This window comes from Ambystoma mexicanum, chromosome 3p (genome assembly GCF_040938575.1).
Source record: "Ambystoma mexicanum isolate Mex_15411 chromosome 3p, UKY_AmexF1_1, whole genome shotgun sequence".
Lineage (NCBI taxonomy): Eukaryota > Metazoa > Chordata > Amphibia > Caudata > Ambystomatidae > Ambystoma > Ambystoma mexicanum.
The window spans coordinates 33,123,222-33,142,025 of NC_090925.1; the positions used below are offsets into that span (position 1 = coordinate 33,123,222).

Here is an 18,804-nt window from a genome sequence, read left to right on the forward strand (position 1 = left end):
TTGGTGTGGTGATAGGTCATGGAAGTAAGGTTTGAATCTTAAAGGGTCAGAGTTGTGACTATTTCAGCTCAGGAGTAAATCGATAAAATAGTAGCTCCTCCCAGGAAGGGTGTGCCGCGAAACTATTAGTATTTTTCGACTCGCCATAAAATATAGAACTCAAATATTACATGGATGCGGTAGCGTCCATGTAGTCATGGTTAAGTTGGTGTTTCCATAGGAAGAACATTTTTTGGGCGGCTTATAACTTCACTCCCTCTGGACGAATCCTCACCAAACTTTGCAAAAACGTATATGGCCCACTCTGAATTTTTTTGCAAAGTTTGGAGAGGTTTGGTCCGGGGGGGTAAAGTTATAGGGGGGGCCCCAAAACTTTTGTGTTTTCCCACAGACCTAATGGGAAAAAACTTTGCGCACGCCTACAGCCCAAACCGCTGGATGGATTTACACCAAATTTGTGGCAGGAGCGGGAGCTTGGTCCCGAAAACGAGTGCTTTTGCAAATTTTGTGTAAATCCGTCCAGTATTTTTTTTTAAAATGACCAAAATGTAAGGCAAAAAAATGTGTGATATCTCCGTTCACTTCGCGGACGGACTTCCCGGTTCACTCCACGGACAGTGCTCCGATTGGCCGAGCGGCTTGCGCTATGTCCGTGGACATCCGACGTGTTCGCTGATTGGACGGCCTGGGGCGTGGAGCGCGTCAGATTTTTGGTGGCACCCAAAACAAAAAAAACGGCTCTTTTCAGATCCAACCTCAAAGGGGAAATAGGGCACACTATTTAAATTTACATTCACCACGCACAGATTTTCGATATGTCCGCAGACATGGCAGTAGTCGGCGGACATCGAAATCACTAGCTAGGGTTTCAGTATGTTCTATGTTACATGTATATAAAGTCAGGGATATTATGGTTAAGTTGTGCTACTAAAAACATATGAAATTCAGTAAAAAAACTTTGTTAAAGGGACGTTATGGTTACGTTGCGCTACTAAAAACCTATGAAATTCATTTGTGATGTCATCTTTGGTGTCCTGGGTGTTAGTGTTAGCAGTGCACGGTGGCGCGTGTTATGGTTGCTTATCTTACCATAACTGCCGAAATTCAGGGGTTTTTCGGTTTTACTTTGAACCATAACGTCCCTTTAACAAAGTTTTTTTACTGAATTTGATAGGTTTTTAGTAGCGCAACTTAACCATAACGTCCCTTTTAACAAAGTTTTTTCACTGAATATATATATATATATATATATATATATATATATATATATGTATATGCTTGCAGTTATCTAAAAATTTTGGAGAGCTTCCATGTTGTTAGATTTTTAAGTACAATGAAGAAATTAAAGCCACTTGTCATTTTGGGACGATGAATCTTTCTCCTCCCTCAACCTCCATCATCCACACCCCCAACTCCTTGTCCTATCAGCAGGCAGTGGGCATATTGGGGGAGATGGAGGGAGAGAGCTGGCCAATCCACAGCAGGGGAATTATGATAATAACAGATTGTTACCAGCCGTATACGAGATCGTTTTTCAATCTGAGACTTGACTTTTTCTTTGACTTCTTGACTCATGGGAACTTTCTTTGGACCTTTGATTTTTCCATTGACTTTCCCACTCTATTGCTGGAGATAATCTACTCCTGGATTCTTGCAAGGAATAACTAGCCGAGAGGTGGGCAGAGCTACCAAGGCCTTAAATATTGTGTGGGATACAGAGACTAGGAAATCTAGAAGCTAGCTTGACCCGTCATTTGAGGAGCCAGAGGAGGACTGGATGCTGGGGACTACCCTTGACCGAAGCACAATTTATTAAATTTAACTCAAATGAATTCCACTATAGAAAATCGCCCTATCCATTTAAATTGAATTGTGTTGGGAACTACCTCCCTTAGTCTGTTCCATTAAATTGTGGAGAGGGGGTGAAACTGTGTATACCTTTAGCGCATTGAAGTAAAGTTAAATCAATTAATTCCCATATAGAAAATAATGGGATGAGTGTTGTTAGAGTTCAAAACTAACAAAGTTCATGCCCATTGTGTTAGAGCCGGCATAGATAATAAAGTTCGTGGGTGACTCTACCTTTCTGAAACCCCTGTCTTCTGTACAAAAAGGGGGTGTCCATAATCCCAAAATAAGTAGGCCTAAAACCCTACCATTCATGCAAATGTAGTGTGCAAAACAGCATTTCCCATTATCTACTTGCATCCCAAATCAGAATCCCAAGGACCTGCATGTTATGCAAACTAGAAACCCAAAACCATTTCCCCATTGAATTCCTCTTCCTGACGTTGCCTTTCAGATAAACAGCCCAACATGATTTTTTTCCATTGTGTCTTTTTCCCAAACCCTGCCTTCGTAATAGAGAGTGAAAATAATGTTGCTACTGTATTCCCACTCCCTGTACCTTGCCTTTAAATTAAGGGGTCACATATAACTGATGCCTTGGGGTGGGGGTTCCTGGGAGAGAAAGAGTATTGTGCTAACCAAAGCATTCACTTTGGGTTGTTTCAAATTTCCTAACTGTTAATGTGCAAGAAATCCTCTGTGTGTTTTGATGTCAAGTCTTTAAATTCAACCTTGTGTTGTAGTCCATTAGAAATATAAGTCAGTCAATTGGAGCAAGTCATTCTAAATTGTGATATTGTTTTGTGCTGCGGCATTGGTAGCTGATGTTTATTATTCTTTGTCAAACCTTAAATAAATATATATTCTTACTATGCACCGTCCTGGATCATAGCTCATTGGGGTAAAGAGGGTATTGTTGGGATGGTGCGAGCTAGGTTCGAGGACTCAGTAAAGTTGAATCTGTGTAAGCACTTTGGTGTGAACCAGCTTGCTTAAGAGGGAAAAGAACTCCCTGAATTGAGAGTGAGCGCCTAATAAATCGTCACAAAGCATGTCATTTCTGCTACAAATTTAAATGTTTAGATCACAACATTGGAAACAACGCATGTCCCACCAAATTGCCAACATTTGCAAGAACATCATAGAATTGTGGCCAATTTGTACTAATTTCAACAGTTTGTAAATATTTTGGGCAAGGTCCTGCATTGGAGAAAAAGCTAACAGAATCTATAAAGACAAGGTAAAGGGTAAATTAAATGTGTATATTTATTCTTCTGCCACATTCACTGTGCACATAATGTTTGAGAGTGATATCACTGAGACACATTCATTTAGTTAGAAGCAATGGTGTCTGCGATCCAGGCATTGTAGTTGCACACCTTGGTGTACACTCCGGGGTTATTTTTCTGAGCGCACCCATATCCCCAGGAGACGACACCCTGGAGCTCGCCGTTGCAGACCACTGGGCCACCAGAGTCACCCTGAGGAACAGAAAGGAATAATGAGATATGTTTAGGAAATATATGATGCATCAAAACCATAGATTTTACATTGTTAATTGCATTGATGTATTCAATACACCACTGTCCACTGTAAGGTATTCTTCTATAGAGACCAAAGAATTGGGGATAAAGAGACCGTCCTTGGATGGGAGCAGTAAGATTTTGAAAGCCTTCCCGGTGGCTAGGAATTCGCCCCAGTAAATGCTGTGGGTAGGAGACTGCGGCCGGAGCTGCAAAGGCACCTCAGCTTTCTGTGCGAGTTGGACTTCAGGTGGAAGCAACAGACCTTTGTTTGATGATCTCATTGCTCTGTTGTCAGTCTTTGCAGTTTGTTAAGATGGAAACTACTACCAATTCCATAACATGCATTACATTGTAAAAATAGATTGCCATAGAATAGAACTGGCCCTAGCAATTGTGACATTAGTCCCAGATATGAGAGCCTTACCCAGAGTCTTAAGCTCACTATCTTTCACAGAGGAGAAATATCCCAAACATATCAGTCTTTGTCCTGCCCTCGGGCTGTCCAGCACCGAAATGCTAGGCAATTCTCCTCTGAACAAGAGTACCAACAGCAACCCCAGACACGAGTTTCGGTCAGAGTGTACCTAATCAGTAGGGTGGAGCTGTGCCTCTCTAAGAATAGTGAGTATGGGGACCACATCTGGATTCCCCTAGTAACTTAGTGTGAGACCCAAAGTTACTTAAATAAACAATTCACACAGAAACACCTTTCAGTGGCTCACCATCCATAGCAAGGGCTCTTCCCACCAACGGGGTCACTGTGTGTTAATTTAAAAAAGAGCAGAGCTCGACTGTTCCTTGACACAGTCACATCTCCATCGTTTGCCATGAAAGTGCAGGCAGTAGTGTGCACCACACAGCCATGGTGCAGGTGGAGTCGCTCTTGAACTCACATCTGCCTTCCTGTAGTATCTCGGTTGCCAGAGTCTGGTGGTGGGAGAAGAAAGGGAGGGGCGTGGGAGTAGGAAGCAGTCAGGACAAGGGTGGTCTGTGCATCTGTTGTTTAATGAGAAAGGAAAGGAATGGAAAGTGGCGGTCCCTTTCTTGAGAGGTTAATATGGGCATAGCGTACGCTGGGGTACCTGTTTCCAGAACAGCTAGTATTCCGACAGAAATATAAGGCTTTTTTTATAAATTACACATAGTATGCCTTTACGGGAAACATATATGACTGCAAAGTGAGGGTAAGGCACATCTCCATGACAATGAATGTTACTCAGAGTCATACATACATACAGTTTGAGTTTCTTCATACCTGCAGGTGACATCCACTCATTCCAAAACATACCCATGCCATTGGCAATCCTCACTTAAGTGCCAATATGTACTAGAGCATTGTTGCTTGGCTTGCATTGAGATTGCATATAGACATGTTGGCCTAATGACAAACCTAGGAGTAGTTATTATACTTATTAAGGAAATACACATGTGTGTGGTGGATGCCGCCTCTCTAGAGCTGCCGCACTACAAGGATTGCAAGGCTTCCCTCATGGACCTCACTCCCGATATAGACCTAAATACACCAGCACGTACCCGACCTCCATCAGAGTGCGGGGACATAGTTACATTCTGTGCACTGTGAACAAAGGATATCACAGTGTCAACGCGCTGGCCTTGGAAGCAAGAGCACGCAGAGCAACAGGCGTTCGAATCCCGGATCCGCGCTTAGAAACCAAACTCAGGTATGGTATTAGGCGCGTTATAAAAACAATTAAATACATTCAACTGGCTCATTCTACATGTTCAGGATTGCCAGCACCCACCATCGGCGTAGCACGCTGGAGTCCTACGCATCGATCCTCACCTTCTTCCAAGTAGTGTTATGCTGGGAGCAATGAGCTCTAAAATAAGTCAAATCAAGATGGATGTTCCCCCTGCACTAGACTCCCACTCTTCCCCTGCCCTTTGTGTCTAGTACTGAGCGACCACGGCCAATTTCAAGGCTAGTATTTCTGTTTGTACTTGTGCCAAGAGAGCAAGCGCTTTACTGGTCTTCCCTGATGGGATCACCCTAGGGCAGGGATCTGCAATCGGCTGCTCTCCAGATGTTCTGGATCATGAGTACCATGATGCCTTACCATTAACTTAGGGGTGAGGGGAAGTGTATCCCAAAACATCTGGAAAGCCAAAGGTTGCAGACCCCTGCCCTACAGTGAGGCGAGGTAGAATATATCTATATAAAAAACTATTCATTCACTTTCTCCTCGTTCTGCATCTGAGCTGCAATCCTAGTTCAACACCCAAGTTATTAACTCTTCCTATGACCTGAACCTCAGGGCCAAGAAAAGCCCATGGTTAGGTATTGAGGAGGGTTCTGAGTCTTAACACTTGCATGATCCACCTGATCACAAGCACGCCGTGCTCACTGTATGCATCACCACTTCATGACCAGCCGTTGGACAAACCAACATGAAAAGGCTTCTTTCAATCACAGATAAGGTTGTGTCGATAGACAAAGACCAAGAAAAGCTGGGGTCACCCAATTAGTTAGTTTGTCTGCAGGATACGCGAGGCAATAACACGACATGAAATGGTTTGAGGTGTAGTATCATTATAATTATGTAAATTCTATTATAGTATCTTCTTAATAAACTACTGTATTTCATAAGATATTGATGCATTTGTCACTACTACATTATATAATGTATGTCCATGCTAAGGCTGCTGGAAGTTAATGCACATTTTTTTTTCTTTCAGTGTGTCCGAAACTACAAGTCCCATCGACCTTGGCTTGATTTTCCAACCAGCTACTGGGACAGCAGAAGGCCTATGTCTGTGGTTCATCTGGGGTCTGCATGCACAGTGATATGTGATGGATATTTGCATCTCCCAAGCCTCCCATATTGATATCAAGTCCTACTGCTCCCTCGCAAAGAATCATAAAGACACAGGTTGCATGCATGGTGGTCGGTTACCTGGCAGGAATCCTTGCCGCCCTCCAGGAATCCGGCGCAGATCATGTTCTCTGTGATTTGGCCAGGATAAGAATTGCGACAATCGTTATCGCTCAGGATTGGTGCAATGAGGCACTGGAGAAGATCTGGGTAGTTACCTGTGGGAGAAGATTATAGGAGCATAGGTTCACATGCATGGCACAGTATTGATCATAACAGGTCATCCTGCTTTAAAAAATTCCTTTGGTGAGAAGATGAGCAGTCTCATCCACAGTATCCAATCTTCATGGTCAATTTCTGGAAACTTTGGTGACAAGGGCAACTTTCATGCAGCCGAACACACACAAATTCACAAATGGCCTTTATGCCTGTTCAGCCAAATTCAGATATTAATTAAAACAATTATCTTGTGCTAGACTTGTGTTCTACTCTAAATTGCAATCAAATCTAGAGAATTTTAACTGAAGAAAGATGTCACTATTTCTGGAAAGAAATGTGGCCCATGAGTTATGCCTTCAGCAGCGTGATATTGCCGAAATATGACCCAGATGATATTGTGAGAAACCTGAGGTTATTCTCAATCCTTCTCCCCCTCGATGCTCTGTGCTCAGGTGGCAAGGAGACGGACATCGCAGTGGGATCCAGAACCTGGGGGTGGACAAGCGAGGGAGGATCACCTAGGGGATTGGGGTATCCACGGGTGGGACACAGTGCCCCCCTTTTCAGACAGACAGTAAATCTACACTTACCCCTCCCATAACCTCATTAGGCGGATTTAAAACATATCCTCCTCATTTTCCCACATGTAACATTTACCAGTACTGAGACGTGGAATTTCCTTTTGTCCAATTATCAACCACCCTACACTCTCTCAGCCTTTACGGGATATTATAAATCATATCCTGTTTCCCCCTCCCCAAATCCAACACATACTGAGACGAAGAAGAGGCATCCAGGAGGAGAAAAGATTACCTATGAGAACAGCCCCTATAGTACTGTGAGAAGGAAAATGAATAAAGAGGCTTACTATACCATACTAGCAACATGTCCCTCTAACAAGGTCAGGCACAGTCAGGCATTTGACAACACCTATACACACCTGCACTCTATTGACTAGCCCTCTAGTACTGGAAGGAAGGAACAGAAAGCTATGAGTCATGCATGTCGCATTAATTGGCCTAATTGGAGTCAGGCAAGGGAAGCCATGAACTCACACCTGAAACACCTGGACATGGCTCAGGTGTATAAAAGGTTGAGCACTCAACAGAGCACAGAGAAGCAGTTAGGAGAGAAAAAGGGAGACTGCACGGCTGAGTCCAGCAGGGGATCCCTTCTTATTCCTAAACACAGTTTTTGCCAGAGAAGCAGAGCAAGCTTGGCATCAGGTTGGAGCACAAACCGGGAGGAGAGCTGAATCACCCAAAACCCTTCAGGACCAGTTGGGGATGAACAGAGTGCCGGGATGCTTAGGGACTGCAAGTGGAAACAACCAGGAAAAGCGTGGTGCAGAGGCCATGTCTCCAGAAAGCAAGAGGCATCTGTGGCAGGGAGCCCGAAGACGTGCTGAGCCTTAGAGAGCCAAGGTGCCTGTTGCCCTGGATGAGAGAAGGAGTTCAGGAAGGAGTCCAGGAGGGTCTGAGGGGCAGAAGGGGAGACCCTAACCTCAGTTGCAGAGATTGTTAAGCTGATAGCGTGAAGAGCGCTTACGTAATGCTACCGGTGAGTGAAAGCATTGGGAACCGGTATGTGTGAGGCACGGCTGAAATACTTTGTATCAGAGAGAAAGCAGGTAAAGGAAACCCCATTACGGAGAGACTCTGATGACTGTTAGAAAAATGAACAATGAGAACGAGATTGCTGAAGTCACACCATTACAGAGCGGTCGCATATCAAAGAGGTACGTTGTCAAAAGTCTCAGTGTTAAAAGGAAACCATTCTAACAGTAGCAGGGAGCTGTGCACAGTTGCGAAGTGTGAGCAAAGTGGCGCCTGAGCAAAAGGGAGCCGGGTGAAGAGAAAAGGGGTTGCGAGTCTGAATAAAGGAAGCCCAAGAGGTTTGTTAAGTCATATGAGAGAAAGGGCTTTGCAGTTCGGAGCAGAGAACTCTGAGAAGTCGGATGAACTTTTGAGAAAAATCAAGATATTGTGAAGACAGAGCAAGTGAAGTGTGAGCAAAATAGAGAAAGCTGTTCAAGAGGGGGTGAAGCTAAGCCCCGGGCACTGGGTTGCGCAACCTGTAATGGGTGGACCGTGCAGTCTAACAACTGCGCCACGAGTCAAGTGGTCCTCATTGAATGAAGAAACTGTGTAACAAAGTGAAGAGGAACTTTGCGAAGTGCAAAGTGAACCTTTGTGAAACCAAGAGGATCAGCACAAAACGGGCTTTGGAGTCAGGGAGAGGGAACCGGAAAAGCCCATAAGCCTTGTGAAAATCTACTGTGAACTTTTTGTGGAACTCTGAATCATTTTGGTGAACCTAAGTATCTTGAACTTGGGGATGGGAGCTGTGGAGAAGCTCCAGTGCCATCCTGTCTTACTTTTTTTTAACACTAATACGTTAACTCAGTCCCCTACACATTGGTATTTGATAGAAGTGAGGGTAAGCCTAGGTTTGACACAGACAGCCTTTTTGTTTTGGATTAACGGATTTAGACTTTTATGAATTTACTTTCTGGTTGAGACTTCCCCAACCTAAGAGTTAGGCTTAGTTAGGTATTATCTCATCCCATGTGATCAAATAAAGGTTTTTAACATGTATCCTTTGTGTCTGTGCCTATCTCTTGATACCATGCCTGCCTCACAATATGTAATAAGACATGTGGCATGTGTGCCTATGCACAGAGCCACATCAATGCACTGGGGGGCACCCATGAACACACATCGCTCTGATTCACATAACATGCATGTCCCCTAGTGAGATGTCTTATTGCAAACTATTACATGCATATGAAATATGCTCATGGCATGTAGTATGAGATAGCGAGATACTGCTAACACTCCTACTGCTGTATCCTTCAGAGTATTTTATGTGGTGGCCACGGTTTCAGGAACCAAGCCTAATTGGTGTCTTTCTGATACTTCTGAAGGTCAAGCATCAGGAAATTGAAGAGAGCATAACTGTCTCTTTGTAAACATCCTGTTGTAGCCTAAGTGTATGTGTGTAACTAAGTTAGTTTTGTTCCAGTAAATACATTAACAGTAAGGGAACGATGGGTCACACCCCAATACATTTTTAGAATTGTTGCTTCATAGATTTGCAGCTAAGATCAATAACAAATTGACCAGAAGGACATGATGAATTAGAAAACAATTTCACCAGGAGGAGCTCTGTGGCACAATTAAGATCTGAAAACAATGTAATCAAAGAAATGCAGAATGGCTGAGATGTCTCTCTGTTGTGACCTGGGATACAGTTTAGAAAATACACAGGTAGAATACTAAAATTAGAATAAGCAAATTAGGACGCTGGTCTCATTTTTTGAAACGTCTATACAAATGAGTATGGCAGCTAGTGTTGCGTTCTGTGCTGATACTTACTGCCACTGCTGAGGGTGTTGCCCCAGCCTGAGATCAGACATTCTGTTCCAGCTGCTGCGCATTGGGTTGGCAGCGCGACGGCCTGGATGCGAGCGCTGAAGGTGGCGGGTGCGGAGAGCTTGATGAGCATGATGTCATTATCGAGGGTCCGAGAGCTGTACCTGGGGTGTCTGATCACTTTGGCTGAGTTGATGAACTGTTCACTTCCCTCCATAACTTCGATGTTGTGCTCCCCGAGTCTGACCTGGATGCGGCTGTGGAGGGAGAGTCAAAGAGTCATGTGATAGAACATAGAGGCTTAAAATCATGGTGACATCCCTATAGGTGTATTGTGTATGGTTGTCATCAACTGAGGAAATCTGGGTGGATTTGTAGAGCGAATATTTACTCACATGTGAATGGTAGCATTTACCAGCAATCTAGCCAATAGGACAGCTTCAAAGCGCGTGCTGTCGATCAGCAGTATCCTCCAACAGGAAGCAGATCATCAGATGGCCTCCTCTAGGCTTAGCAGAAGAAGGACGACCCATCCCTGAATGCATTCTGTTAAGAGGACGTTTTGGGCTGCTTGCAGCAGACTATATTGCCATTTAAGGTACATGTGGAAGGGCGGAGTGTGCCGTTCCTCGGGCATGTCCTCAGCTCACCTCTGAACAGGAATGAATCTCTGATTTAAGTGTCATTACTAAATACATTTTAGGACAGACTAATCATGTGAAGGACTTAGCAACTAAACTTAAATCATTCCTTTTCTGAGAAAAGTGTATTATAAATTTGTGTTTTGTTTTGTGTTGTTTTTGACATAAGTGATGACTAAAACACGAACTACGTATTTCTAAGTAATGCATTCGGCTTCTAAATGTTTTCCAATGCCCAGAATTCACCAAAGGAAATGGAGAGTTGCTTCTGAAGTCATTGGAACATCAACAGATGGACCAATTATGGTTAGAAATGCCTGGAAATCTGCAGACATTAGAGCAGAATTGATAAATCAACGAAAAAATGAAGCCTGGATGAAACTGTTGTTGAGAAGCAGATGAATACGTCATGCATTGCTACTGCCCCTTCCCCGCCCAATGCCGCACAGGTGAGAAATGTTACTCACTAAGGCAACAGTACCACCGTTATCCCAGGCAGATACAGCAAGAGATGAACATATGGTAAACTAATGATGGCAAGAATAAACAAACTTGCAATAAACCAATTAGGCACGGAGCAAATGTGCACACAACACGAAGAGGGCAAACAGTAGATCAAAAATGCATTCATACCCAAAGAATATTAACATTGCATCCACAAGACATGAAGAATACTAACATACACAATATATAAGCTGAATGCAACACGAACAACACACGTATGTAGCTCACTAACGTAGAAATACAAAAGTAATGGGCAGCCATCTTTTCCAAAATGGAAGCTGCACTACGGTTCTAAGTGAATGAAAGGCCTCAAGGCTTCACGAGAACTCAAAATGGTGAAATTACAAAAAAACAGATCCTCACAGAGCTCAGACAGTAGCTATGTAGACAAAGCAAAGGTTACTGCGAATTTAAGGAGGGTCCAAACGTCTCAGAGAGAACACGTGATAACAATTCCCAAGGCATAAGCCATATATTTTTAAATTAGAAGAAGAACTTGCCTTTGTAAGCCAGGTGCAGGATAATTATAAACCCAAAGACTCTATGGGAAATGGATCCAGGTACTTCACAGTAGCAGAGAAAACCATAACACTTGCACTAATGATAGCAAAATTCCAATAAATGCGTAGTGGAATAATTCCAAACGTGGTCTCATCACACGTGACCCATAATGGAAGAACACTGTCTATTCATTAACAATGGACACAGATAGGACACCTGCCTCACTCCTCACACATATTACCAGACACAAGACGCCGTGCAAAGCCAAACACAGAGGAATCACCTCGGCTTAAGGCCTAGGAATAAGGAATGGTATATTTTTTAATTGAAAGGAGCAGACCTCTCTCCCTCTACTCCTGTCTGATCATTTACTGACGACCAGTCAGTTGTCCAACGTTAGCCAGTAGAAAGACAAGCACTCAAAACTCCTTATGCTAAGCTGCCCAGTATGTACTGTGCCAACCAATAAAATAGTGTAGAGATGATGTGTATTCACTCTTGTCAATGTATAGGTGGTTTTAGGAGGCAACATCAGATTGTGATTATCGAATTAGAAGTTTAACCCCTACAGAAAATATATATAGTTATCCTTACTAGCCAATCCCGTCACCCCATAGGTTTTGGTAACCAAGATTGTAGTGTGACATCAGTTATGATGATTGAAGCCTTTAAAGATAATGTTTTGTATGGGAGCGTTGAGAACTGCGAGATTTGTATGCGTGTATGCTGTCCCTGCTTTATTTTGGTACTACTAAAGCTGGGTTTTGACCTCCACTTTCTCTACTTCCATTATTAAGTCTGGACTTTCTGACTCCTGATCCTGTGTGTAATTTTGGGTTTCCCAACAAAATGTTACAGAACCGCAATGTCAACTTACGATTGGTAGCAGTGGGCAGCCGACACGACCCACTCGCTGTTAATCACGGATCCGCCGCAGAAGTGGTAGCCGGCGTTCAGGGATGCCTGGTAGGGGACAGAGTGTTCAGGGCAAGTGTAGCCCCCCACGATCTTGTCATCATCTTGGAAAGGGTACGCAGCTGAAAACAAGAATATTTATAACTAACAAGAAAGAATCATCAATTTGAGGGAGGGGTCATTATGGCGTCTTATCTGCAATCTACCAGGCCGATGCAATGTGGCCGTGGCAGTTTTGAAAATGCTGATGTCCTCAATGGTAAGGCTTTGGTTGACCACAGAAATAATATTCCAATGACAGTGAACAACAAATACCACCTCCTATGTATGGATTATTTGCAGGGAGATGAGGGATTTGAAATTAAAGTAAACTGTTATAAATTATTATAGACAATGTGGACACCCATTGTTTCCATCAATGCATACCACCCTTGCCACCTAGGCAAAGGACTCCACATGTTTATAAATGGTGCTTTGCTTCTGATCTACACAAAGAGCACTGATTGCATGTATGAGTCAAACCCCTGTAGGTGCACCACTTCCAAATCGGCACATACCATACAAACGCAGTGTTGTGAGCACACATGTATTGCAGGCACTAATAGCATTGTCAGGTGCAGGCACAACTAGAAGCATTTTGGATAACGACATCAATGTAAAATCAGTCACTTCGGGGTGCCCTCCAGGAAATGTGACAGCTCCAGTGATGGAGTGACCGATGGCCATATGCCAGGAAGGGATGGCTGGCAGTGTACAGTGAAGTTTTCACAGCAGAGAAGCTCATTGTCCAGTCACATGAAGGGAGGAAGACGGCACACTACCTGTTCAGCCACTTCTCAACATCCACCGAGGATGCCAGGTTAACAGTCGGAGAAGATCTGGTACATGAATGTGTCTGCCCCCGCCCACCTCTTGAAAGTCAATTACGTCAAGAGGCAGTGGAAGCCCTTGAAGTGCCCGGTGCAAAACCTTGTGGCAGACAATCGCAGAGAGTGTAATTCAGCTTTGGGTCCAGGGGGGCAGTGTACTGCTGATTTCCTCAACTTCCTGCTCTCGCCCAGGCCTCGGGGTGACAGTAGGATTCCCTGCAAGTGGGGGTGCAAGTCATTCATCTTGTGCACTTGCAGGTGTAGTGCATGTCTTAAACTGTACATGCAATAACCATCCATCTGGGCAGCCATTTGGGAGTCCTGGCACACACAGCACACGGCAGAGCCTGCATTTCCTTGACACACATGTAGATCCACAGCATCTCAAGGCATGTTCTTCTGAGCATGACTTGTGAAAGGAAGACCACAAATCCCAGAATTCCCTGGCCAAAGCAGCACATGTGCCCACAGGCAAAGACTAGTGTCTACTAAGCTGCCCGTGATTTCGCACCATGTGCAGTGCAAGAAAGTACTCCAGAGCACAATGATAGAGGAGGAGGGGGCTAATTAAAAGCCAGACTATCTTGACATTATCATTACAGCATACTAACTACCATGACCAGAACGGATCCCCGTTGACTTCCACACTGCAAACTTGTGAGTCTCAGGTACAAACAGACGGGCAGATGAACCGGCTCATTGGCACACAACTGTTGCAAATTGCACACACGCTCCCTAACTCAGACAATATCCCACCTACTTATTTCCTGCCGAAAGTGCATCCATCTACTTACTCCGCCCTCCACATGAACACTCCTGACCACAGAGAGCTCCAGAATAATTCTCCTATTTCTTGTACCCCCTCTCAACTGACCCCATGCTCCCTCGCTCACAGAAACACATGCCTAGCCTCTCGCACACACGCTCCCTCAAAAAAGTCTACCACCTCCACTCCTTCCCTTACACGATGAAAGGAACTACTCTCCTACAGAACGTAGACAGGAACCTCCATTATACATCAATGCGCGCATAGGGGCATCAGCATGCCATGGATCACTGCTTCCCACTCTGACCCACCCCCACATAATAAAGAAAAGCCTAAACAGTGCAATCCTTGAGAACGAACACAGCGAACCCTGCCAATACAGATAGCAAAATACGCATCAAGGGAGCCCTCATCAATGCCAGATCTCTCCTAGCTCACACTCTGGACGTTGCAGACTTTATTAAGACTAACGACTTAGACATCCTCGCAATCACTGAAACTTGTTTGCACCCAGCAGCCGGCTCTGTCCTCTCCTTGGCTATCCTTGAAGGGTACACCATCCTCAGGAAAGATAGAACAATCACCAAAGGAGGCAGAGTGGCGCTCATCGCCAAGAATAACATTTGTCTGAGAGAATCCTCTAACCACACCTTCCCTTCAGGAGAAGTGATTTCACTCAAAATCTCTGTTTCTGCTACGTCCACCCTCACCCTTCACCTTGTCTACAAACCACCAGGCCATCTGTCCTCAGTTGAAAAAGACATTGGGCCTCATTACAACCCTGCCAGTCCAGAAAGAACAGTGGCGGTAACACCAGAGTGATTCAGAGTCCTGCAGGCAGGAGGTGTCACTCCCGCCAGGGCTGGCCTGGCGGGATTAACACCACCCGCCTGCAGGCGGACATGGAAAAACCGGCTCTGTCATAGACGGAACCAGTGTTTCCATGGTCCCCATCCCCATGGAGTCCTACGGGACACCATGGGAATGGGGATTTACAGAAGCCCGCCTCCGGAATTACCGGGTAACCAGGGTTGTAATGCTCCGGAGATTCCAGCAATCACAGAGCCGGAATGGTATTATGGGTCTGGCGGCAGCCTGCCTGTTTTTCTGGCACGGCTACCACCGGACTCGTAATGAGGCCCATTGCTTCCCTCCTTGCAATAACACTAAACCTTGGCCTAAAATTGTTATTATGAGAGACTTCACCTTAGGCCTTAATGACCCAGCCGACACCCAAGCACGTCTACATGCCAACATCATCGAAGCTCAAGGCTTCACTCATTGCATCTCAAACCCTACTAGCCAATAACTAATGCCCATGGTCCGACAAAAAATATATTTCTATTCGATATCACTGCACTAACCAAGTCTGATATTCCACCTCAACTCACGTCGGTGACAATATCTAGAAGCCATAGGAACATCAATCCTGACAACTTGCTCCCTCTGCTATTACCAATAACTTGCCACCTGATCATTACATCTGACCCGACCTCTTGGTGACCATCTACAACAAAGCTGTCCAAGCTGCTATCAACAAAGTTGCTCCTCTGGGCAACCATAAAGTGAAACCTCTAGCTCATGCAAACTCCTGGTTCACCTTGAAGCTTCAAAAACCCTGCGCTCCACTAAAAGAACAGCCAAGTGTGCGCAATAAAAAACACCCTCCAACGCAAACAAGCTACACTTCAATACCGTAGCCACAAAATATCAGTACGCCACCATCCAAACCAAGGACAATTCATACAATCAGAATTGAAAATGCTAAATCGTGGCACCAGAGACCTTTTCTTCATACTACGGGAGCTGGAATCAGCTGCCCCAATACCTGAGCACTGTATCAAGGATCAGATGCCCAAACATCCAAAAGGCTGTCTCTGACAAAATTACACTTCTCCAAAACAAAATCAAAGCTAAAAAACTAAACTTACCTTAGACTTCCAACCACCTGACAACCCTCTGCATCAATAACTACCACCCCTAGATTCAAATTTACTCCTGTCTCCATTACCGAAACTATAAAAATCATCAAGGGACTGAAGCCCTTAAAATGCCAAGGAAACATCTACCCAGCCACTCTCGTCAAAGAGCTTGTGGCATTCATCACAACCTTGATTAACAACTCCTTCGCTTTCAGCACGGTGCCAGCAAACCTAAAAGAAGCCTGGGTACTCCCTCTCCTCAAAAAACCAACACTGGACCCAAATGTTCCTACAAATTACCAGCCTATCACCATGGTCCCATTCCTCCTGAAAATACTCGACAGAATAGCCTACTTATAAAAATTCCTAGGATCCAACAATCCCCTAGTCCTCCGTCAGTCAAGTTTTGGCCCTGGCCACGGAACTGAAACTGCACTTCTAGACCTCAAAATCCAAATGGACCAAGTAAAAGATAAAGGGGACCTAGCCATTCTCCTTCTACTCGACCTCTCCGCAGCATTTGACCTAGTTAATCACAATGTACTCTGTCAACACCTCGCCCTAGCTGCGCATTTCTTGACCAAGGCCATAGAGTGGATTGAATCATTCCTCTCCAACCGCAGGATGCGAGTGTTCTCCACATCGGCAGCAGCCGCACCAGCCCGTCTCCTATCGGATGCCTCAACGCTATATACTGTGTTCACCAAGCCACTATTCACCCTCCTTGACAAATACTCCTACCAATCACTGGAATCTACGACACTGATTTCAAATCATTGAACAAAATCTACCTCACCATACAAGCATGGATGACCAAACATGAACTCTGTCTAAATGATGATAAAACTGAACTACTCATCATCGGCAGCCAATCCAAGCTAAATAACTTACCTCAACTTTACAAATCCTTCACCATTGATGGCAACATTATCTCTGTATCAAAGGAGGTAAAAACCTTCTCTTCACTCTCCCTAACAAGGCAAGTTTGTACCATAGCTTCATCAGCATTCTACACCTCCAAACTGATCAGAGCTAGCAGACTCTTCTTATCTACAGATAACTGCACCACCCTGGCCAGAGCAGTTATCCTATCAAGGATTGATTACTGCAACTCCCTCTTTTCTGGCTCCGTTGCTCGAAACATAAACAAATTACAAATAGTGCAAGACAATGCTATCAGAGCCGCCCTCAACATCCCCAAAAATGAACACATCTCCTCAGCCAGACGTAAAATCCACTGGCTGCCGGTCTGAAATTGCATCAATTCAAAACCCTCTCTCTAACCCACAAATGCTTCTCCAATAGCGCTCCGGTCTACCTAGCTAGACAAATCTCCGAAACCCAGTCTAACAGACTCACCCGCTCATCCTATGTGGCTATATTGCCATCCCTAGGTTTAGAGGATAAAAAACCAGGGGCGCCTGCTTCCCGGTGATTGCGGCCAAACAATGGAACGCTATGCCCCTGGCCCTGAGAACAGACCCATCACTCTGGTCCTTCTGCAAAGGCCTCAAAACCCGACTCTTTGCCCACGAACACGACTAACTTAAGGTTGGCTCTAACTAAATGAGGAAGCCTATGTAAACCTGTCTGCTACTCATGCAAGTATCCTCTGTATCCCATGACTCGTGAACAAATTAAGCAATGTCTGTAACCTACTATCGCTGCTTGCGACCTGTAACCTATGTTAACCACCACTGTAATCTGAAATCTGTCTTCTCATGTGAGCTAATCACGTAATGTATGTTGTAACCTACTCATGCAATGACTGTAACTCTCTAACTCTGTAAGCAACCAATATAACCAACTTCGTAAGCAAAAAGCGCCTAGATGCCTCTGAGTTGTGTGCGCTATATAAGTGACTAAATAAATAAATAAATACAATTAACCCCGCATTTTGTCTGGAGTTACATTTTGGAAGTCTTATGGGATTTTTTAGATCTATATGTGAATATCACTGCAACGTGTTCGCAATACGGCATGTGGCATTGTGCACATGAGGTGTATGTCAACTATTCCTAGCATATGTTTGTAGCTCTGCATGCAGTAATTATCTCATATAATAGCCCACTTATAATCACGCACTGGGAAAAAGATGGTATTAGACTTCTCACTTGTTTGCACTGTTACCACTTCACTCAAAAGAAGGACCCCAATGCATACATTTTACGAATAATGCGTTCTTGCATAGAGCTTCATGCTGGCCTACTTCAGCTTCTAAGCACTGTAATAACAGGTGTTAGTAGTTCCCCACATTAATGGAGGATGAAAGGCTAAGTTAGTCCTGCCACATGATTCAAACATGCCAAGTGCAAGCTGCTTGCCCGTCAGAGACCTAAGCTTCACCGTTGTAGCTATCAACCCTTGACACTACCTTGACTGTGATTACCACTAAACATGATACAATACTTTGACTCTACTCTCAATACAAAGTTCTGTTAACTCACCGGCTGCTCCCAGGAGGGCGAATAGAAGGAGGCACTGCATGATGGCTGGGTGTCAAGTAGAGGTGTGGAAGGAGTGCTACACGGGTGCCATATTTATACCAGTGAAGTAATCATATCTGCATCTGCCAAGGTCTTCCAGCAGCTGGGCGGTCTCCAGCCTGTTGGCCCGTTGTCTAAATTTAGCAGCTGTTCATGGAAATGCCTACAAGAACATGTATCAAGGTGAGCAATTAATAGTGTCTATTGCACCTGCTTCAGATAGTGGCGAGCACCTGGGAAGGTCCAGAGGTGTTAACTTCAGTATATATGAATACAAATTCAACATCAGTATATATGAATAGAAATTCAACATCAGTATACATGAATACAAATTCATTTTGAAAATAATATGAACACACCATCTTTGTATATTTCTATGGCGTTAACCAGATGTTCAAA

The 18,804-nt window shown here is 44.3% G+C and overlaps 1 protein-coding gene across 1 annotated transcript; it reads right to left on the reverse strand.

Annotated features, from left to right (window-relative positions):
• Window positions 1-3,112: 3,112 nt before the first annotated feature.
• On the reverse strand, window positions 3,113-18,435 carry LOC138580106 (trypsin-like). Its single transcript, XM_069650384.1, has 5 exons — window positions 18,367-18,435; window positions 12,325-12,484; window positions 9,805-10,058; window positions 6,290-6,426; window positions 3,113-3,329 (listed from the first exon to the last, which is right to left on the reverse strand). Exons 1-5 carry the CDS (start codon window positions 18,404-18,406, stop codon window positions 3,180-3,182), a joined length of 741 nt encoding a protein of 246 aa, XP_069506485.1. The 5' UTR covers window positions 18,407-18,435; the 3' UTR covers window positions 3,113-3,179.
• Between the last annotated feature and the right edge of the window lie 369 nt (window positions 18,436-18,804).